Source organism: Halichoerus grypus, chromosome 4 (genome assembly GCF_964656455.1).
Source record: "Halichoerus grypus chromosome 4, mHalGry1.hap1.1, whole genome shotgun sequence".
Classification (NCBI taxonomy): domain Eukaryota; kingdom Metazoa; phylum Chordata; class Mammalia; order Carnivora; family Phocidae; genus Halichoerus; species Halichoerus grypus.
In genome coordinates, this window is record NC_135715.1 from 160,817,717 (window position 1) to 160,841,269 (window position 23,553).

A 23,553-nucleotide genomic window follows, 5' to 3' on the forward strand; every position below is an offset into this window, starting at 1 on the left:
TTTCAGGATAAGAAAAATTTAAGATACCTAAACAGAACTGTAGATATCTTATTTCCTGATTTTAAGAAACAAAGAGGAATATTTTTTTAAAGATTTATTTATTTATTTATTTGAGAGAGTGGGGGGAGGGGCAGAGGGTGAGACTCTCCAACAGACTCCCCGCTGAGCTGGGAGCCCAAGGTGGGGCTCGATCCCACAACCCATGAGATCACGACCTGAGCCGAAACCAAGAGTCAGATGCTCAACCGACTGAGCCACCCAGATACCCCAAAAAGGAACAATTTTTTTTAAAGCATTTTATTTGTCCTGAGTTTTAGCCTCAAGGACAAAGGGTTGTAGACAGATGCTAAGGGTGCTGTCGATGGCCATTTGTGGTGGCCACTTTGTGATCCCAGCGTCCTCTGGAAGAAAAGGAACTGGGGGAGAAAAGAGGAACTGCCATATACTTTCCCACCTAAATTCATCCTTTGTAAGCTAAGAGGTCTGTGTAGCTCTTCTCTGAGGATTGCTTTGATACTGTGATTTATATAAGAATTATATATTTGGTCCTGATTCTGGCTCAGAGCTCTTAAAACCCTTGGAATTTCCTAAGTGAGGAAAGTGACAAAGATGCCTTTTTTTATGTTAATGAGGTGATTTCTGGAATGCACCTAAGGTTAAAGGCAGGTTGCCAGGAGAACCAACCATGTAATTAGACTGTTGGAATTTTCAGTCCACCCCCTACCCCCACCTCCACCTCCGGGGAACAGAGAAGGGGTTGAAGGTTAAATCAATCCCCCTTGACTAATGACTTAATCACCTGTGCTTACGTAATGAAGCCTCCAGAAAAGCCCCAAAGGACTGGGTTTGTTAGAATTTCTGGTTTGGTGACCTTGTGGAAATCTAGGGGAGAGTGGAGGGGGCATGGAAGCTCCGCACCCCTTCCCACATGCCTTGCCGTCTTTATTTCTTCCGTCTGGCTGTTCCTGAGTAATATCCTTTTGTAATAAACTGGTAATCTAGCAAGTAAAATGTTTCTCTGAGTCTGTGGGCTGTAGCAAATTAATCACACCCAAGGAGGAGGTCTAGGGAACCTCTGATTTATAGACAGTTGGTCAGAAGTACAGGTAACAGCCTGGGCTTGTGACTGGCGTCTGACATGGGGGGAGGGGGCAGCAGTCCCGGGAGACCGAGCCCTTACCCTATAGGATCTGATGCTATGTCCGGATAGATAGTGTCAGAATTGAGATGAATTACAGACATCCCCTCGTACCCCCACACCCATGTTGGAAATTCTCAGAACACACGAAAGAATTGCCTTCTAAGAACTTTTACCAAGTTGAAATCTCCTGCCAGCTGACCAGTGAGTGAGTGGCAGTTGGGTGAGCAGTTTCAGCTCCCACAGGAAGCAGAGGCCTCCAGGTAATGGGGTGCACACCTTTAGCAGAGCCTGCAGCCATGGGGAATGGAGAAGATCATACAGGAGACGCACTCCGTTCACATCTCGGCTGTAGAACAGATTCAGCTCTCGCAGCACAAGCCTCAGGATCTGGGAGAGACCTGGAAAAGGGAGAGGGCAGAGGTGGAGTGGCCGGTGGAGGTGCAGAAAGGCAGGTGTGAGTGTGAAAGACAACTCAGACTCCTGGGATGGGTCACAGGGGCTCCTGAGGAATGAGATGACGCTGGGTTTAAGGCCAAAAGCTCTGGTTCTATCACTGTGTGAACTTCAGAAAGTCATCCAACTCTCTGAAACCCAGTTTCCTTGTGGCAAAATAATATGCTGGCTTTCCCATAGGGTTGTGGCTAAATTTAGATGAAATAATAGATCATTTACAGATGTCAGATTTTATGAGAGCAATATTCTTTCCTTTCCCCCACCTTATTAGCCTTTGGTTTATTCCAAAATTATCTCGTTGTTTTCTGGATCCTCCTTCTCTAATTCAAACATAGTCATTTGTCTTCACACTTTCTGAAAGTTTTTATTGGAAGTGTTATTGAAAAACTCTAATGGCCAGGGCACCTGGGTGGCTCAATGGGTTAAGTGTTGGACTCTTGGTTTCGGCTCAGGTCATGATCTCAGGGTCATGGATTTGAGCCTTGAGTTGAGCTCTGCCCTCAGCAAGGAGTCTGCTTGAGATGCTCTCTCCCTCTTCCTCTCCCTCTGCCCTTCCCCCTGCTTGTGCCCTCTTTCTCAAATAAATAATAATCTTAAAAAGAAAAACAAAAAAAACCTGACTCTACCTGCCAATAGGTGTTTAATACAAATCTCAGGATTCCACTGATTAAAGAAACTGAACAGATTTTAATGAATGCTGGATTTTTTTACATATTTTCATAGGCATTCTATTTGTTGTAGTGATATTTTGAATGTGAACAAGTTGTGAAATTCTAAGTTTAAATAAAACATTGTGGGATAAGAGAAAAAAGGAGGTTCTGAACCCACTGTGCCGATTTCTTTCCTTCCTGCCTTGAAAACTGCTTAGAATCATCACTAATAGAGGTAGTAGGACACTCTGAAGTGTCCAACAAGTTCCTTAAAAGAATTACAATAAATCCATCAGAACCCCTGCCCCTAAATTTGATCTCGTATCTACAGTGATGTTATAAGGCCTTTCTGATCCAGAAAGGAGTCCAGGCACCACATACCATTCTCCGGATTGGTTGCCGTAGAGGGTTTCATGTTCTCCTTGTCCAGTGGATCTGCTCCTTTGTCTGACTGTATCCTTCCTGCCCAAGCTTTCGGACGGAATTCAGCCCTGGGAGCAGACCGTGAACAGCACACAGCTCACTCCGGTCACGCTGGCCCTGCAGCTCTCACGCACTGGAATATGTTTTCAACAGCATTTATTTGAGCAAGTCGAGCACCGTGCTGCACCCAGGGACCCATATCAAACAAAACACTTGCCCTGTAGAGCTCACTCTCTAAATTAACCAGCCCTATGAGAGAGCATTACTATTTCAGGGAACACTCCTCCCACTCTCTCTCTCTTTTTTTTTTAAACAAGTGACAAACAAATATTTATTTCTCACCCAGTTAATTTTACCATCCTTCAGAGCTCAGAAGAGCCTTCCCTGGCCTGACGCCACTCAGGTGCCATGTTCCCTCTCATTGTACCTACAGTTCTTCGTGGCACCAATCACAATGGCAAGAGGCATGGTTACATCTGAGGCATACTCTTAAAGGTTATTTTCTATGTGGCTTTGGGAAGGATTAGTTTCAAGAAACAGAAACCCAAAATAATAGTGGTTAAACAGGGTAGAAGTTTATATCTTGCTTATGTAAAAGTGTAGAGGCAGAGACAGTTCAGGGTTGGTAGGGCAGCCTTGCTCCACAAAGTGCTCAGAGAATGGGCTCCTTCCAGCTCGCTGCTCTGCCTCCCTGGGGTATGGTATGGTTCCCATCTTCCTGCTCCAAAATGGTGGCTGGAGCTCCGGCCATCACTTCTACTTTTCAGCCAGCAAAATGAGGGTTAAGAAAATGAGGGCAAAGGGAACATGCTCACTGTTCTTTGTGGAAGTTTCACAGAAGTTGCCTTATACGATGAAAAATCACCTTATACCCTGGTATAACTTGAAAACACCTCACTGGACTTTCATGTTGCTTAAAAAAAAACCTCCAAACACCCTTATAATTAATTATCAGAGCCTAGAACCCAACTTTTCTTTACCTAAAAACACAAAGTATTTTGGCATTATTTCAACATACGTTGAATTTTCTGAAATGCTACTACCGTAATTGAGAAATGAATTTACTTTGTTTTGCTTGGACTATATCAAGTTGTTCACCGTTTCAGAAAATCATGTCGATAATGGTAAAGCTGTTTTGCTTGATACACCTCTCACTGGCTTTTCCCCCTTGCCTTGTCTTAATATCCCACTCAGCTACTGGTGTTTCCTGGGATCACTTTCCGAACAAATCATCCCATTAGAATCCTAAAAACATAGCATTTAGGGTATCACTATAACACACCACTATGAGGCTGTATCTGCGTCCCTGGCTGGATTTTTTAATAAGTGCAAACATGTTGTTTCATTATATCTTTTGGTGTAGTGGTATTTCATATTTACATGTTGAAATATACAATGTCTTATTGACAACATTTATTTAACATCTTATTACTAGGGCACGATACAGATAGATTTCCTTTTTTTGAAGTTGTGTGTAAGGAAGTGTCTTATTTTGGGTTTCCCCAGAATCAGAGCAAGGATTCTAGTGGGATGATTTGTTTGCAAAGTGATCCTGGGAAACACCAGTAGCAGAGTGGGATATTGAGACAAGGCCAGGGAAAAAGCCAGTGACAGGTGTATCAAGCAAGTAACCACTCTGGACATTATGGAGCTTAAGCCCTTGGGGGAATAAGGTACAAGAAAGTGGGGGTATTTATACACCAGTGCTGCTGGTCATTGGTTGAGGGCTTTTGCCAGAGAACATTACTTCTAGCCCTTCCGGCCTCCCACATGCATGCTCTCAGGTAGTGAGTGCAGGGGCTGGCTGTTCGAATTTGGCCTGGGTTGCACCAAAACTGTAAGGACCAATGGTCTGTGGGTAGGGCACCAACAACATTTGTTATCCAAGTAGGATAATAAAGGATAAATCGGGATTTTTTTTAAAAAGGAGTATTGCAAATTAGTTGTTAGAGACTGGGATATTGCATCTGATATGGTTGAGAACCCCTGCCTAGAATTTAGACAGATTGTGGGGTTGAACCAGGGAGGCTATCTCGAAAAAGACAGATCATTATTGTGTTGTCTCTAAATTCCCAGTGAGAAAGCAAGCTGTTGGAGAATTTTAAACAACTCTCCCATACACATTCTTTCCCAGTCACACTGAAGTATTCTAGTTTGCTAGACTCTTCCAAAACCTGACATCACATGCTTTTGCCATGCTCACCACCGCCTGCCCTGCCCAGCCTCAACTGAGTTAGGTTAAACCCTGCCATTTTCCTGTGTTCTAGTTTTTGAGCCTCTGTTGAATCATTTAGCACATTTGCATGTATGACTCACCTTCCTCCCAAGAGGGGAGCATGGAGGGTAGGGAATTGAAAAGGGAGGTGGAGTGTCTTCCAGATAGACAAAAGTCAGAGCAAACAGATGGGTCTGACATCAAGCCATCATATTCAAGAAGCTGCTGGAAATGCTACCCAAAGGGCGGTTCACAAATTACGTCCTTGGAGAGGAAGTACAGATTAAACGAGCCAACTACTATCTGTGCATCGTAAGTAAGGTAGACCACATTTCTTCCACATTAATGCCCAAATGCCAGTGCGCCAAACTAGGCCTGTCCATGCTGCAGCCGGGGACACCAGACTGCGCATTCCTGAGATGACCTGGTTTGTGAGGGAGATTTACAGATAGACTGTGATTTCTAGAGTGAGTTTTAATTATTAACATAGCTTCCAATAAATCTACTGCTAACTCTAGGGTTGCAGATAACGAGTTCATATATTCTCAAAAGCTCATGTTGACTAAAAGCTCCTCACCCACTGAGGCATAAACAGTGATTTTCATCCCCACAACTTAGGTGAATTCTAAACATGGTGGTCACCATCAGGTTCCTGTGACAAACTGCTGTGGACTGAAATGTGTTCCCCCAAATTCAGATGTTGGAGCCCCAACCCCACTGTGCTGGTATTTGGAGGTGGGACCTTTAGGAGATATTAGGCTGAGATGAGGCCATGAGGGTGGGGTCCCCATGATGGCATTAATGCCCTTGTAAGAAGAGACACCAGAGAGCTTGCTCTCCGTGAATCTCCCTGCCAGGTGAGGACACGGCGAGGAGCCTCTCTTCAAGCTGGGAAGAAGGACCACACCACAACCCACCCATGCTCATACTCTAATCTCAGGCTTCCAGGTTTCAGAACTGAAAGAAAAAAAAAATCTGTTGTTTAAGCCATGGAGTCCCTGGTATTAGCCCAAGGTAAGACAAAAAATCATAGAAGGAAACCTCAGAAAATGGTTTTCCCTCTCTCCAGATGTCTATGAAAACTATGGCAATGCTTCAGTTCACAATCCGCTTCACAATTCTCTTACGCATTAACCCACTCAGTGTCCGGCTTCTGTGTGGGTCATGTCTGCAGAGGGTCTGGAAGGTGGACCTCGTGCTTTCTGGTTCACGCAGAAGCCTCGGTACCTGTAGCAGGGTCTGGGCTGTATTTCCAGTTGTTGAGAAGGGGAGGAAAAATGGGAGGCCAAAATATGGAAGTAAAAGGCCGATACTTCCCCAGGGAGAGCGGCTGGGACGTCAATCCTGAGGTGGGAGCCGCTGACTCCAGAGGCCTGTGCCCTTCCTCTTTTCCTCAGCCTGGTTATATTGATTTCAACCTCCTTCCCTATCAAACTTTGAAAAACTTTCGTTTTTCAGACGTGGAATCTGACATCCAAAGGGGTATTCGGTAGAGTTAACAAGTAGTAAAATCAAAAGTTTTCCTCTTTTGTTTCCAGGACTAGACCTGAAAAATATGAGTGCCTGGCAAAGGACTAGAATCCCTCTTCCTTGCCTTTTCATGACTTCTGGACCAAGTTTGTCAGTTAGAACTTACCTATCTCTGCTGTCATGAGAACGAGAATTCATAATTGAGGCTGCAAGTAAGTCGATACCCAACAATATGCAATTCTGGACTAATTAAATAACAGAGGAAGGAATCCCCAGGTCTTATTAACTGAGAAGCTGCATTAGTGTTATGGACTCATAAAGAATTTGTCCTAAATATTACTTTAAAAATCAGTATTTCCATGAACTTGTTAAAATATAGTGATAACTATTAATCATTCCCCCTACCCCTATTAAGCTCTTTTTTCAAAAAAAAAAAAAAAAAAAAATGCTTCCTACTAGACAAAGCCTGAAAAAGCACTTGAAAACTTAATGATAAGTAACAGCCCGTACAAAAATGGCCCAGCTTCCTGTGGGTCAAAATGCTGTTGACTAGGGCTAGAACAAATGGTCAGTTTTACTGTCTGCATGACAACTCATTATTCCATACTTAAACAGTTTCCCAAAGCAAAACCTGCTCTTCCAAAATCACAGAATTCTCCATATGATTTGGGTTACAATGAAACTAAACCATTTGAATTACCCAGATTTTTATTTGTAGCTATTAAAAATTGACAGAAGCACGGACATTTATACATCTCTTCTGGTAACTGAGGATCATTTGACAGAGTTTCTTACCTGCAAGACCGCAAACATGCAATATTGCTCCTATCCAGAGAAAAGCTTTGGTAGAAAATACTAGTGGGCTATTAGCTGCCAAAGTCACCTCACTATTCTAGACAAAATCTCTGCACATCCTCTTTGATTTAATCCACAGAAGCCTAACCCAGCCTAACCACTAAGTTACTCATAAGCTTCCCCTGTCACAAATCTTAAGTATTCCTTACACTGGGAGGTCTAATTTATATCATTTTCAACCTTCACTGTGGTATTTTCTCTCAAAATGCCACCACATAGTTAACACCAAAAAAAATTATTTTTGTTGACCATTCCGTAACAGACACCCCCCAACAGACAATAGCATTTTTAATGAAAGGAAAAACTTTGGAGATACCAGAGAGTAAGCTGACCTATTAACCTTATTGTCTCACGTTATGAGGAGAATATGATGGAAGACCCTTCAGCCAATAATAATGAGGCCTGTAAAAAGTTCCTTCTGGAAGGTTCGCTACCAAGTGACTGTCCTCAACTTAATAGTTACCCATTATCTCAGATTGGAGTTACTTCTTTATTTGAAAATTTTATATTGCAGCGAAGCACATTAAGTGCGAAAGTCGGTGGGAAGCACACTGGGAAGTAGATAACCCAGAATAAAACTAAAGGGTTCTGCTCACAGCAGGGCAGATCGGAATAAAGACCAAATGACTATTGTTAGAGGTTTATCAGCCCCTTTACTCTAAATTAAACAGGTGGCTTTCATTTGCCTTCCACTGTTGATGAAAATGCAAGTTGGGAATGTGATACATCTGTGACCGTTTTGAGCACACTGTATTTTACCATAAACACCTAATGTTATTAAAAGTTCTCAACTAATTTTTTACCTTACAATCTTTAAAAAAAAAAAAAAAAGATTTGCGAGAGAGAGTGCATACATGAGTGTGAGAGGGAGAGGGACAGGGAGTCTCAAAAGACTCCCTCCTGAGACACAGGGCTGGACCTCACAACCCTGAGATCATGACCTGAGCCAAAATCAAGAGTCGGATGCCCAACCGACTGAGGCACCCAGGCGCCCCCACCTTACGATCTTTTAATGCATAACCCAGCTATGAAGTGCCATCTCTGGCAGCAGTAGTAGGAAAGAGCCCTGGAATTAGAGTTAGGGAAGTTCTAGGTTAGAGTCTCAGCTCTAACAGTGAGCAAATCCCAGCCACTCCTTGTCTACAAAATCGGTGGGGCTAATACCTGCCTCACAGCGCTGCTATGAGCGTTCACCGCACATGTGAAAGATCTGTAACCTATGGCAGGAGTGCTAGGTATTTCTATTTATAGACAGTGGCCTGGAGATTTAGATTTAGAATTTGAAAATTTATGGTTTTACTATGCTATCTGAAAGGTATATCTGAAAGGTACAGTATCAAGAGCCTAAAGTAGCTGGAAAGTTCCATTCAAAACTCCAATAAAAAGATGAGTTAAAACATGTTTTTCTTAGAACTGAGACAGTCTACCATCATTTGAGAACTTCTCGGTGGGTCTCAAGTCTTTGTTCATTTCTAGAACTACCCCTGTATCTCTCTTAAGGGATCAGACATTCAGTAAATTTGCCTTTAAAAGCCAAATGTGGAATCTGTGTTTATCCTAAAATCAAAACAATCTCTAATGGAAATGCAGGGTGTTTAACATAAACTAATCAAGTGTTGGCTCCTTTCCAATAATGGGCAGCCACCTTCTGGTAGAGCGCAGTGGTGACATGGAAAGGCTTCTTGAGAAGACATTACAACTGGGAGGTAGCTAATTAATGCATAGTAGTTCCAAGGAGAATTTTAAATCCTCTCTCTTCCCTTCCCTGAATCTGTTCAGGAGAAAAAAAAAAAAAAACAGTGACTATCAAAATATGCCTTTTATTCAAAGAAATAATAGATTTAAGACCCCTGTCCTAGGGATATTAGAATCAGAAAGTCAATTTTTTTTTTGTCAGTGAAGGTGCTATAATTATGAATTTATGTTTATTTTAAAGACAGAGATCTCTAAAACCCCAGAGGGACCTCTGAGGCCAATACAAAGAGGCATGAATTACAATTCGGGCAAAAAAATAAATAAAATAAATAAAACACCCAAGCCTGGGTTTCTTTTAAATTTTTAAGCTGCCCGAGTCATTTCTTACGCAATCATAAAACAACCTCATAGAGATGAATGTCTTTTATTATGAAAATTGCTGTTACATTACAGCCAACATTCCGAAACAGTATTTTAATAAACATGTCTTGATTATAAAGTAGAGCAGAAACCATGATCCTTTTTTAAAATTGATTAACACCTGCTGATGTTAACATAAATCTGGAGGATACTCCATATGCTCACCATGGTGTGTAGGAGATGAGATGAGAAAGAGCACCTATGTTATTCAAAACAGCTACTAGTGTTACTTGTACAGTGTAAACCAACCATTTACAACAGGACATTAAAAAAAAAAAAAGGTGAAAGGCAAAACACTAAAATGTTGAAGTGTTACAATACTTTTGAGATGGGAGAAGCCAAAGCTGGTTTCCTTTTTCTTCCCCTCTGTGAGTTCAGTGCGAGGTACAGGGAAGAACCAGAACACGAGGTCAAGGATGGATGCAGTTCCTTGCTTCGGTATTTCCCAGAATTTAGTCCTGCTCCAAAACACAGCCCACATGCAAAAGCTCTTCGGGCTCTCATTCACAGGCCTCGCAATACAGCATTTGCACACGGACGAGTGAGGTTCCATAGCAGCTCAGAGTCAGTGTTTGAATTCCAGTGTATTCACTCCATAGCACTGAAAGGAATCCACGAACAAAACTCCTATGTTCTTTCTAGTCAGGAGGCAGAAGACTCCTATTTGTATGTGTTCCATGTTTGGGGTCGGGGTGCGGTAGTCACTGCATAGAACCTCTCCCATCATGAATACCCTGGTGGAAAAGCTTAGAAAAAGTTAAAACTGCAGTTTTAGAAGGTCCTCTTTCCCCTCCCTCAGCAAAGAAGCATGATGCACACGTGACTGCAAGGAATTCAGGAAGGCATAGTGTGGCTACGTAGTTTCAAGTACAATCTGCTCCTTGCAAAGGGGCCTGGGGTAACTGCAGCAAACCTGAAACTCAAAAAAATTACTAACTTCTTCAATGTAAGAAGCTGTACTGAGAATTCTCGTTACAACTTCACGTAGCTGGCATACTCCTTACTGTAGGAGGGGATGTCCTTTTTCCAAACAGTAAATGTGTGATATTTGGGGGACTTAACTGGTTTAATTGAATTTGATCTCCTTTTCAACCCTCCCTTTAAATCATACAGTCTTTTTTTTTTTTCTGGGCTCAGGGCTATCATCATTAGTAAGGCTCCGAAATAACCACCAAAATAACACAACGTCCTAATTTCAACACCATTCTTTTTTGCCACTATAGGAAGACGCCAGATGGTGCTAAAGCATCCTACAGATAATCCAGTTGTCAAGCTGTTGTGCATCCTAGTTAAGCTTCTCACGCTGGATCTGGTAGTAACATGCCTGAAAAAGAGTTCAAAACAATTTAAAATTTACTTGTAAAGAAGCCACATAAACATAGGAGTGCACAGGAGACCAAAGAAAGGAAATGTCTGATTAATACTGTTAGCTCCAACAAAATCAGTTAGTTGCTTTATTTTTCCCTGTTCACTTCCAGTCCCCCATCCAATGTCTATTTTGCATACTTGTAAATTAGTAGAGAGAAAATTTTGCACACCTTCTACTAATTCTAAAATAAAGAAACTTTTTACAAGCTGTTTAATATTCTTCACTAAGTAGAAATACCATAATTGGCTAAGCCACTACTGAGTGGACATTTAGAATATGCTGAGCATTATAAGGTATACAAACAACTGTAACTGGAATCATCTAGTATGTTTAAGAAACTACAAATTAAGAGTAAGCATCATTCCAGACCCAGTGAGTCAGAATTTCCAGGAATGAATTTTTAAGAAGCATTCCCAGGTGATTCTGGAAGTATCCAGGTTTGGAAGTTACTCACACTACAAAGAACACCTCAGCCAAACCATGTATGTTTTCCATTCTTCAATTCCTCAGGATAAATCTCCAGGAGTAGGATTACTCAAACCCCAAGAACATTTTCGATGTTGTTGATATCGATGTTAACAACAACAGTTTTCTAAAAGGGTGACTGCTATTTAATGCATTATCAGCAATATGGGCATAGTTCTGATTTCACTATACCCCTACCAGCACTGGTTATAATTTTAAAAGATCCTTGCTGATTTAGTAGGCTCAAAATGGCATCTTGCTTAAATCTGCAATACTGTAATTTTCAGTGAGGTTGAGCATTTCCCTACATATAAATGTATCACTTGTTTCTCCCCTGCTGATATGTTGAGAGATACTCTTCATATAACATAAATACTAAAAATGTAAGTCATTGGTGGCCAATATTTCCCCCAGTTTCTCCACCTTTTTCAGCCCTTTTATTTATTTTTAAAGATTTTATTTATTTATTTGACAGAGAGAGAGACAGCGAGAGAGGGAACACAAGCAGGGAGAGTGGGAGAGGGGGAAGCAGGCTTCCCGGGGAGCAGGGAGCCTGATGCGGGGCTCAATCCCAGGACCCTGGGATCATGACCTGAGCAGATGCTTAACGACTGAGCCACCCAGGTGCCCCTCCACCTTTTTCAGCCGTTTTAATGGAGAATGTTAATGGTATTTCAGTTGAAAAGTTCAAACAACTAACCCAAGCTCTAAACCTGACATTAAATTCTATGTTTTTTCTCAATTTGCCTGTCTATTCCTTCTGTTAGGGGTAATGTCCATTCTTGTGACAATAACATACTATCTTAATTACTGTAATTTTATAATATTTTACTAACTGGCAGAGTGCATCTATTCTCCCTTTTTTTTCCAGAAGTGTTTATGCCATTTTCTATTTGTTGTTCTTCCAATATACTTCAGAATTATTCTAAAACTCTAAGAAAAATCAAGGTGGGGAACTAAAATGACTTCCAACAATCCCTAGAGAGTACTCAGATTATAGAACCTCATTTGTAACATACTGGTTTACAGTAAATTCATGGGGAAAAGAGAAGATGCAATTCATATTCATTATATACACACTGCCTTCTCTGTTTTACCCTCATTTCCATTAAATAGCTCTGGTGATGGATACTTTTTTGGACACTACAAATCCTTATTGTTTCTTTTCTAGAGTTACATTTATATAGATAGTCTACCTTTATAAGCATTTCTACTGATTTGAATGATCAATTTATAGGGAAGATTGGGTAATTTGCTTTAGTATTTTGAAAAATAAGTAACTGATTCTACTTTAATATATTTTAAAATATTAACAATATGTGCTCTAAAGGCATTTAATGTTTTCATTAAACGTCTGTATAAAGAAGACAGTGTTTAATCACAGATTTATAATATGGTAAATTAAGGACAGATTTTAAGATAAAAGAAGATTAAATACTACCTATACTTACCTTCAAGGTGGTGAACATTATACCCTGTTCCCCATGCTGAAGATATGGGTCCATTAGATCCTCAATGAGGTGTACCTCAGAGCCTAAATTCCTAATCCTGCCCCAATGAGAAAAAGATACTGAATTATATCTGTTTATATGTACATCCTCCTTCTGAATCTATGTAAGGGAAAATAAAGAACAGCTCACCATAGTGGAATGGGTAAAGAGAAATGGTTTTTTTTCTAGTGGGGGAGCACATTACTGTCATCAATTCAGAAAAAGCACTTATTAAAATAATGAGTCCCTAATAATCAAGTCAGAAAAGGTTGGTCACCTGGCCCGTAGCACCACATATAAGAAAACAGGAAACAAGTCATCCATGGACCACAAAAAGTCTTCCTGAAGTGATGCCAGGACACTCTGAGAGATCTCTTCAAAAGTCTGTTGGATGACCTTAAGTTTGTCTGACGGGGTAAATGTTGTGCTGTTGTTATTTAAAAAAAAAAAAAAAAATCCTATAATTTTTCTTAATAGAACTGTTTAATATTAAATATTAACTGTTTGACAATATACCCTCCTGGGACTTATGTGTCTTAAGTTGGACACATCAGGCATAATGAGTTGCTGGAAGGGATAACTACAGTAATCCCTTGGTTCTTTGAGAAAAGATGCCTCAGCTATCTATGGTTCACATGGAAGAATTCACTAAATCATAAGATTATCCCCTTTAACCATGTAGGACCTTATTCTCCTAATATATGCTCTTCTCTGAGTAATTAAGTTTGGTTAATTTCCATTTGGCTAAAGATGTGATTATGTAGATACATTTCTGGGTAGGCTCTCCACATCTTTTGAAAATACAACGGCCTTGTAGAGTAAAAGGTAAGCCAAATGTCTCAAAAGAGCCTTTTCTGATCTCCAGGCTGAGTGTGACACCTTCTAGGAGTGAAGGGGGCACTTAGAGCTTAGGTAAAGATAAGATCTCATTAATATCTTAATAGACTAGCTATTACTTTGATGTATGTGTTTTTTTAACAAATCAGTGATTACCTGATCTGCTGCAGACATTCTACAGCTGAGGCAAAACAAGCATCTTTTGTAGCTGGCAAAACCTGCAAAAAGAGAATTTATGAAGGTCAAAGAGGAAAGCTGTCTTCTGCAGTAACTGTAAAAAATAAATGATACTGATGGCAGGGTGTGGTTCTTCAGTGAGTAACTCATGCTTGGCTACTATTCTATCAAAGTAAAATGGAAATGTTTTGCTATTTCAAATACCCCACATTAAAGAAAAGCATATTTACTGAGGAAACTAAAATGTACTATAATTTACTATACCTTTTTACTCTCTCCAAGGACTGACAAGGTCGCTGGCCAGAATTTCCTACAATGGAATCCACACACTGTTAATACAAGTTGTTACTTGTGATAGATTAATCCCCATAAAAACAGTTGGTGGCTACACTGCCTTCCCTGTCCCATTTAAAATAACAGATAAGGTTTTAATAAACATTCCAGATTAATTTAAGAGTTTCTATCATGTTCCTAAGGGATCTATCAATGTATACTACAATTTCCCCATACATTACGGATATTACCAGGTTTAGCCAAAATCTTTCCTTCACTCAGTTTTACTGTATTTTTACAAATGTCAAATTATCCTACTGAAAAAATGTACTTTCTGATTAAGGATTGGTAATTTTTGATTACACATATTCATAATTACTGGATGTTGGGGTGACCAGCTTTATCACAGCACTAGAAGAAAGCATAATGTGTTCCCTTGGAGTAACAAGAAACAATGCTCCACAACAAAGAGCACTTCTAAAACTTTTAAATTAGAAATTGGAGATGGGGAGGAAAGAAAAAGAAGGAAAGGAAGAATGTCAAAGACTAAATATAATTAATTTTTTCTGAAACTGTAAACATATGTATTTTGTTTTAAGGACGGCAAAATATGAAAAGGTAGCTAAAATGTATACACACACACACACACACACACACACAAAATAAAACACACATTCAGAAGACATTCAGAAGAATAACCAAGTTTTACACTCCACTCCAAAAATTCTCAAAAATAAAGATTAAATATCACTATTTTGCTGAATAACAAATATGCAAATAAGTAAATAAACTGCAAATCATATATTCCATTAGATATTAAAGTACCAAATTCTTGATAATGCTGTTAGCATTTTAAATTAAAACCATTTGATTCTACTCCTAACTACTGTACTTACCTCTGTACCCCAAGGAAGCCCAGGAGAGCAATATCTGGCTGCTTATTCAGTCGTAGAACACATTCCCAGTAAATGTCTTCCTCGCGATCATTATCCAGGGCATAGAGCATGAACAGTGGCGGGTAGAGCCGAGGTAGTAGTACAGGAAGCAGTAACCCAGAACTTGTTACCACATAACTACAAAATATTGGAGAAGCAATCATATTAAAATTGCATACAGAATCTAGAGCTGAAAGTAAAGATGGGACATTGTGAGTAAAGAAACAGTTATAACAGGGGCACCTGGGTGGCTCAGCCGGTTAAGGGTCTGACTCGATTTTGGCTCAGGTCAAGATCTCAGGGTGGTGAAATTCAGCCCCGAGTCAGGCTCTGTGCTCAGCCGGGAGTCAGCTTAAGATTCTCTCCCTCCCCCCACCCCCCCTACATTCTTTCTCTCTCTCTTACAAAAAAAAAAAAAAGGTAAAGAAACAGTTACAACATTATTCTACTTTTATATTTGGAGCTAACATGAGGAACTTACCTATGGCCCCAGAGTTTTATCTTGGACCAACTGTGAATACTTTTCATTAACTCAAAATCTAACTGAAAACCCAATTGGTTTCCATTTTGAAAATGATTCTCTGTGGTTATTCTAGATCAGCATGATGTTACTTCGCTCAGCAGCCTCTGCACCCAGTCATTTGAGACCGCACTTCCATGGGGTTTGGCTAATCCAACTTAATGCAACCTTTTAAAAGGGACCTCAGAGATCACCCAGTCCAATCACATTGTCTTAAAAATAGGGAAACTGAGATCTAGAGAAAACTTTTCCTTGGGATTCTTTAGATAGGACCACCCACCCTCTTTCTTCACTATCTCTACCCAACGCCACGTACCCTGGCTCTGGCGATTCGGATCTGGAATCTGACTTCCCAGTACAAAAGGATTTCCTTTCCGTTGGGAGAGGAGCAGAGAGAGGAATTGTGCTGCCCTCTTCAGGAAGCTCAGGAAATAAGAATCTAAGGAATAACAGAAAATACAATTATACAATTTTATACCTCTAGAATGGTTAAAAAGAGTAAAAATACATTTCTATGCATTTCTATTATTTCATCTATTTAAGGACCTATGAAATGAAACTTTATATCAACTAAATATTTTAGTTCCCTAGGATTCTTAACTGATGCTTTGTAATTACAGGATAAAATTAAGGGTGTAGCTAAATAATCTTCATGTGCTTTTTTTTTTTTCCTGTCTGGTTATTAAAGAGTGAAAAATTCTTATCTACATGTTTTTCTTACTGACAAATCTCATCTGAGGTCAATTTGTATTGACTCTTCAAGCAGAGACCATTATTCTCACAGCAAAAACAAATATTAATTGGAAACTACCTAAATATTCAACATTAAGAAAAAATGGAAATCTAATTAAAGTAAAATTAAAAAAAAATTTTTTTTTTTTAAATTCAAGTTGCTGGGGCACCTGGGTGGCTCAGTTGGTTAAGCAGCTGACTCTTGGTTTAGGCTCCAGGCATGATCTCAGGGTCGTGAGATGGAGCCCCCACCTTGGGCTCCACTCTAAGCGCGGAGTCGGCTTGTCCCTCTTCCTCCCCTGCTGCCACTCTCCCTGCTCTCTCTCTCTAATAAATAAAATCTTTAAAACAAAAATTCAAGTTGCTAAAAAATTTTTCCAATTGATCAAGCTAAATTATTGAGGATTTTTTCCCCTTGGTTTTGAATTTGCTCTAGATTTTATCTCTGACCTCTTATATGCAAATGGTGGGCTCTACTATAAACAAGTTCATTGTCCTCTTTATTTTTAGACATAAACCTTGACTCTTTAAAAGGAGTTTGCAATCTTCTCTATTTTTGTAGACTTATACCTTGCCCCTGCCTCTGCTCCTAATTTTATAGCTGGGAAAACTAAAAAAAAGTCAGAAAACTTATCTTCATTACACTCATCTAACTAATGTCAGAGCTGAAACACTCCCAGCCAGTAGTCTTTTAGTGGATTACACTGTCCCCTCAAAACCGAAGACATTTCCAAATGCATCTATCAATTCTGAAGCTAATAATATAAGGAAGTTTTCTGGGACAAATTCATAAATTTTTATATAATGACCTCATTATAGTATTTACTTGTTGGTTTAACCCCAGTAAAAGATCTTTAATTTTACAAATTCCAAATTTCCTACCTAAAACTCTCTTTCCAAAGATGTTCTACTTGCTTGCTTTCTCACCTCTTTTAAAGTCTCTGCTCAGATATTACCTTATTAGTCAGGCCTCCTGGACCTTCTGTTTAAAATAGCACCCTCTTACCTCCAGGCCCCATTCTTTGTCACATTTACCATCACCTGACACACTATATATTTTATTTAGTCTGTCCCGCTATATGGAAGTCTATGAGAATACACACAGTTCCTGATGATTAGTGATGTTAAGCTTTCTTTCAGGTGTCTGGCGGTTGTCTCTATCTCTTCTTTGCGAAATTGTCTATTCTGGTCCTCTGTCCATTTTAAATCAGATTATTAGTATTTTTTTAGTGTTGAATATATAAGTTCTTTTTATATTTTGGATATTAACCAAATCATTATCAGATACATCATTTGCCAATACCTTCTCCCACTCAGTAGGTTGCCTTTTTGTTTTGTTGATGGTTTCCTTTGCTGTGTTTCTTGCATGAAGTAAAAACATGTTTTTTGTTATTTAATCTATTTAAGAATCTGTGGCACAAAAATAATTTTCTTGGTGAGTAATTTCATCAAGGAAGAGGAACCTTAATGATTCTTCACAAAGTTGTAATCTCTACACTCAGGATGAAGACACCCAAGCATTAGTATAAAGTAGTATTCCGCAGCTTGCAGACTTCAATGAGAAAGACCTCTTACCTCACCAGCTGGAAAATTCGCTTAAGGTAAGACTTAATCTCCTTCACAGCCTCCTGCAATAACCGGCGATTGGCTCCCACGCCCACATATGTCATTCTATAAACTGCAACCAGTGTCTCCACAAGCCTGCCCAGGGGGTGCAGAGGAGTGTCACAGGCCTGAACAGGAAGAGGATCACTGAAATCAGTCAATGACTAATAGCAGAAACAATCAACCAATAAATAATAAAACAATTTCATAAACGATAAACAATTTTCAAACTGGCAGGAGTCAACTTTTGGATCGGAAAATTCAAATACTTAAACTTTTCTGAAAGTGTTGAGTCTACCCAAATTATATGGAGTAGGAGTTCCTAATGTTAATCAAAGAATCCTTTTAGCATCTTGGGAAAATAGCTTTGGATATACTGCTAAATATAATTAAGCTATAAACTTCACCAAAAAAATAGGAGAGGTTACCTTTTGAGCAAACTAAATAATGACAGTTGATCATGCTTTAATACAATCACTCTCCAGTTCCCTTGATTTCTCTTAATACTGTTTCCTGCAACCCCATTATCAATGCATGTCATACTTTAAACTGTAGCTAATCTTACAGGGTTTGAGAAGGAAGCAGAGCATAACCATGGGGTGAGGGCAGCACGCTTTATTTATACAATCTCTAGTCTGCTAATGTTACTAACAAAAAGCCATTTTAAACTTTGACCCTTGTTCTCAAGAACTCCCTTGAGCACTTTACAAAACTTAAAAAAGTTCTACCAACATGATAGGGCAATATTCATGTGGAAATGTGCTTTTAGTAGTCAGAGAATTAGCAAAAGAAATACCTAGAAAGCAAAGATAGGATTAGGGTACCAATAAGCTGTGAGCACAATGATACATTGTAGTGGTTGTGTCATTAATTCACAAGACCACTGTAATTTTGACTCTACCTTTATTAAATATTTCTTGATATCATCATATTTCTCCACAGAGAAGGCACCAACATGCTGAGGAATGAATTCCAAACTCTCTAGTGTCTGAGTCTGCGAACGACTTAATGTCTCTGGACTGTAAAAAGACGAAAGCCCATTATATATTTCATATCAAGAAAGCAAGGTAATGGTAATGTGCACATGAAACACTGTCACCAAATAAGGATGAAATGGGAGTACCCAGGACAGTGTTTGGCCCAAATGAGCTCATAATTGGTAACCAACTTGCTAGCTATAAGATTTTTCTAACAGTCACTCCAATGTCATTTAATGTTACTTCATACCAACTACAATTAATGAAAATTTTGCTTCAATATCAACGATGGTATTAGGAGATACTATAATGTTAGCCTGAAGAGAAAACTGGTGACAGACTTGTTAGTGACAAGAGAAAAATGGAATAAAAGAGAGAGCAAGCGGTGAGGAAAAATGAAAACATGAAAGGGCAGAGGAAGAAGGGAAATGAGCTCAAGTAAGGAGATAATGAGGATGCTGTAACTGGGGGTGAGGTAAGCACATAATGGCTAAAGAGAAGCTTTGGATGAAGAGGCCATGATAAAAGACATACTTAGTAATCAACAGACATTTTTGGTAATGGTATTCTATTATTAGATTACAACCAATTAGAAATGGTACACAATCATTATTATTATACTATTTTAGATAAACAAGCCCTCTGCAGTTGCAACATGTTTTACTATATAAAAGTTCATTCACTCTCATTCCTTGGAAACACCCAACAATTAGAGGACCAAAGGTCAACTAGAGGACCAAAGTCTCAATGTTTAAACTGACAGGCTCTAACAGTGAAGGCTGACCATCTGCATCACACGCAAGGGGAAGTCCACAGCTTTAATCAAGCCTAGGAGTTTCCATTTCTTCTACTAATAGAAAGATTATAAGGTAAAAATCATGAACTTCATGAATGAAACACTATAATCCATTCCTGTTTATCCCAAATATAGGGGGGAGGAAAAAACCAAACTTCCTTCTATACAGCAGGGATTGTCAAGTTCTTTGGGTCCAAATGCCAGGCAATGCTTGTGAGAATTACTGGCCCAGTTAAAGAATAAGGAAATATGCAGAAAGTAGAGGGGGGCAGGGGTGAAGCAGAAGAAAAGAACAAGGGAGAAAATAAGAAAAAGAAAAAAAGGAAGAGGTACATCTGTAATTTTTCTTTCAGTACTTCAAAATTGTGGTGCCACTTCCTTTTGGTCTCCAGAGGATGCTGATGACAACTATGCAAGCACGAAATGGCAGTTCCCCTCTAGGTGATGCCTCTTTTTTCTCTAGCTGCTTTCCCGATTTTGTCTTTCAATTTGATTATGAAGTGTCTGTTCACGGGTATCTTTTTTTTTCAGGATGCAGTTTGCTTAGCTTCTTGAATCAGCACTTTTGTCTTTCACCATATTTGGGAAGTTTTCAACCATTATTTCTTCAAATATTTTTTTCATCCCCATAACTTTTCTCCTTTCCTTCTGGGATTCCAAGGACACAAATATTAGACTCTCAGGTCCTTAGAGCTCTGTTCCTTTTTTCTTCCCCTATGTATTTTCTCTCTGTTGTTCAGTTTGGATAATTTCTATTAATCTATTCTCAAGTTCACTGACTCTTCTGCTGTCATCTCTATTCTGCTACTGAGTTCACCCAGTGATCTTATTTTGCTTATTAGATTTCTTAATTCTAAAATTTTTATTTGTTTCTTCTTTATATCTTCTTTTTCTTTGCTGATACTTCCAATTTTATTTTATTTTTTATTTTTATTTTTTTAAAAGATTTTATTTATTTATTTGACAGAGAGAGAGACAGCGAGAGAGGAAACACAAGCAGAGGGAGTGGGAAAGGGAGAAGCAGGCTTCCTGCTGAGCAGGGAGCCCGATGTGGGGCTTGATCCCAGGACCCCGGGATCATGACCTGAGCCGAAGGCAGATGCTTAACAACTGAGCCACCCAGGCGCCCCTGGTACTTCCAATTGTAATAGTTATTTCAAGTGTGTTTAATAGTTATTTCAAGTTACTTCAAGTGATTGCTCCTTTGGGCATTTTTGTAATAGCTCCTTTAAAGTTCTTGTCATTATTGCAAAATTTATGTTGGGAAGTCTCTGGTATGTATTGATTGATGAGGTGGTGGTTCTTTGATTGCCAAGTAATTTTAGTTTATATTCTGGACATTTTTGAGTATTGTTATGACACTTTGGGTCTTGTTTATATCCTATGAAGAATACTGACAGGCTAGGGGAAGGGAGGGAAAAATAGAATAAGATGAAATCAGAGAGGGAGACAAACCGTAAGAGACTCTTAACTATAGGGAACAAACTGAGGGTTGCTAGAGGGAAGGTGAGGGGGGATGGGGTAACTGGGTGATGGGCATTAAGGAAGGCATGTGATGTAATGAGCACTAGGTGTTATGTGCAACTGTTGAATCTCTGAACTCTACCTCTGAAACTAATGATACACTATATGTTAATTAAATTTAAATAAAATTTAAAAAAATTTTGATAGGCATAATAAACATAGTAGGCTTGAAACTATTATCTTTAGAAGGATTTGCTTCCTAAAAGTCCCCTATACTGATATGAAATATTCCCTAACTAATAAGGTAATTTTGCTGTCCGCAACTAGGCTAACAATGTGATTTATGGTGAATATCTGCTTTCCTTCTGGGACTGTGGAATTCTGATAGTTGCTAAGTACAGAATGTTTATGTGACCAACCCCCAATAAAAACCACAAACACTCAGTCCCTAATGGGCTTCCCTGGGCAGGAAGATTGTACATGTGTGGCTGCATTTTAGTGCTGGGGGGGCGACAGTGCGCTCTGTGAGACCCCTTACAGAAGGGATAGAGCATGGGAAGCTTGCACATGGATTCCTCCAGACTCTGCCTGGGTCTTCTCTTATGATCCAGTTATAGATCCTCACTGTGTTGCTGCAGTAACTCTTACCTGGATGACTCTGAGTCTTGTGAGTCCCTCTAGTAGATCATTGAACATGTAGTTGATCTTAGAAACCTCTGACACAGCTGATATTTTTGTTTCAGCCTTCTGTGGGCAGTGGTTTCAATGTCAGTTCACTTCTCAAAGCCTTGGCAGTCCGATTTAGGTCTGTCTGTGAGCATACCACTCAGTGCTCAGTCTGAGACCTGGGTGGAAGTCTACCTATCAGCTCAGTTCTCAAAGTGTTTGGTATGCTAAAATTAGGACCAAATCCGCACAAGTGCAGGTCTAGGGTGAGCCCAGGAATTCATAAACAACCTTCCAGGGTTGCCTTCTGGAGCTTTTCTCTCTCTGTTACCTCCCCTGCATTTTCTGGGTCCCCTATTAGATCCTCAGGCCAGAAACTGCCCACTTCTGTGAACATGCCACATCTAGGGCCAAGAGTTCAAAGGATGGAGATAGAGGCCAAAAAAAGCAATGGGATTTGGCCATGACTACTGGACCTGAGGATCTACCAGCAGAGGAAGAACTTTCTACTCCCCAAGAGTTTTTCCTGTTCCCGGCTGCTCTAGCAAATGCCATTGTCACCCCTGCCACAGAAGCACCTGGAGGCTGGAGCCCAAGAAAGTGAAGGAAAAGGAACACAGTGTATCTCCTCCACTCTATCTGAGCTTTAAGAGTCTCTCATTTGCATCTTGAGCCAGAAGCAGAGGGTTATTTCTGAAGCTCTGCCTATATACCATAGTGCTTACGTCAAGGTTTCCTTACACTGAGTTCAGGCTGAGGGATGTTGAAGTTAAAAAACTCATAACTAAAACAAAAACAAAAACAACTCCTAACTGGTTCGATGGTACTTTGAATTCAGGTGTTCTTCCTCAATACTCTGGCTGATATTTTCTTTGCAGAACAGCTGACCATGTATTCTGCCTGGGTTTTATAGTTGAGTTCAGTAGAAGATAAAGGGAGGTGTATTTTATCCATATTACCCAGAAACAGAAGTACATCATTGACTTTTAAATTATATTTTTAAGTTAAATATGTCAAGCCTTGACTACTTCTTAAGTTTCAACTTCCTATAACACTCTGCCCTATGCTGGGCAGGCACTCACTCACCTGTCTCTGTGCTGGCGCCGATTGGTGGTCAGGGCCACAGCAATATTGTCCCATGCTTTCCAGACTTCCCCTTGGCCTGGGTTCTCACAGCCCAGCTGACGCCAACACTCATCAAATACTGCTTTCCACTTTTCATCAGCTGACACTGCCAGGTTTCCCAGCTTCCTGCTAATAAAGTCACATCAAACTTTTATTAATCACTTCTTTTGTGCAAAATTCCTGAAGAAACTTTCTAATATACAACTGGGAATGCTTCCGTTAACAAAACTGCCTAGACTGGCAGTGGTTCTATTTTATAAACACTGAATGAAAATTTTAAAGAAATGATTTTTAGCTACTTAATGTTTATCAGATACTAAAGTGTATAACTGGTTAAGTATGAAGCACATCAGAAATGACTCCTTTGCTTTCTACATTTCCACATAATTGATTTTGTAAAATTGATTTCTGTTAAAACAAGGACCTCCTGTGCTTTGCACATCTCATAATGAGAATTGTAAAATGCATTATATAATACTGGGTTCTAAAAATATATCAAGCATCCATCAGAAGAATCAGAGAAGCTACCAAAATACAAAAACAAAGCTAATGCTGGAATCAATAAAGGAAAATAGATATGTGCCAAAAACACGGAGGAAGAACATAATACACTTAGAGATACAGATTTTGTTTTCTTTTCCACATATGTAGAGTATATATATGCTATATATAGGCTTGGCTTTTACTTTTCAAAATCAAGTTGTGTAGGGATTCCATTTAAGAATGCTCTCTTTCAATCAATTTGGGTATCTGCACCATTAACAGTAAAATCAATCCTACACACAGAACTTTTATTTTAA

At 39.5% G+C, this 23,553-nt stretch overlaps 2 protein-coding genes across 8 annotated transcripts in view; both read right to left on the bottom strand.

The window, feature by feature from the left end:
* MPP4 (MAGUK p55 scaffold protein 4) overlaps positions 1-3,135 on the bottom strand; it is a 45,057-nt gene extending 41,922 nt beyond the window's left edge. The window contains exons 1-3 of the mRNA XM_078070030.1: positions 3,095-3,135; positions 2,626-2,735; positions 1,418-1,539 (exon numbers count right to left, since the gene is read on the bottom strand). Of these exons, the coding sequence (XP_077926156.1) occupies positions 1,418-1,539; positions 2,626-2,735; positions 3,095-3,135 (273 nt within the window). The remainder of the gene's footprint in view (positions 1-1,417; positions 1,540-2,625; positions 2,736-3,094) is intronic.
* A 6,175-nt stretch (positions 3,136-9,310) lies between these two features.
* The window catches only part of ALS2 (alsin Rho guanine nucleotide exchange factor ALS2), an 81,814-nt gene continuing 67,571 nt past the window's right edge, over positions 9,311-23,553 (bottom strand). For 5 of the 7 annotated variants that reach the window (XM_078071194.1, XM_078071195.1, XM_036098595.2 and 2 more), the window contains 10 exons: positions 22,715-22,882; positions 18,627-18,744; positions 17,696-17,853; positions 15,705-15,827; positions 14,830-15,006; positions 13,925-13,970; positions 13,640-13,701; positions 12,924-13,073; positions 12,608-12,704; positions 9,311-10,646 (listed from right to left, as the gene is read on the bottom strand). In XM_078071194.1, coding sequence (XP_077927320.1) covers positions 10,608-10,646; positions 12,608-12,704; positions 12,924-13,073; positions 13,640-13,701; positions 13,925-13,970; positions 14,830-15,006; positions 15,705-15,827; positions 17,696-17,853; positions 18,627-18,744; positions 22,715-22,882 — 1,138 coding nt within the window. In that variant the 3' untranslated portion in view covers positions 9,311-10,607. Of the gene's footprint in view, positions 10,647-12,607; positions 12,705-12,923; positions 13,074-13,639; positions 13,702-13,924; positions 13,971-14,829; positions 15,007-15,704; positions 15,828-17,695; positions 17,854-18,626; positions 18,745-22,714; positions 22,883-23,553 lie in introns of those variants that run through there. The other 2 variants (XM_078071197.1, XR_013447325.1) reach the window with 2 other exon arrangements.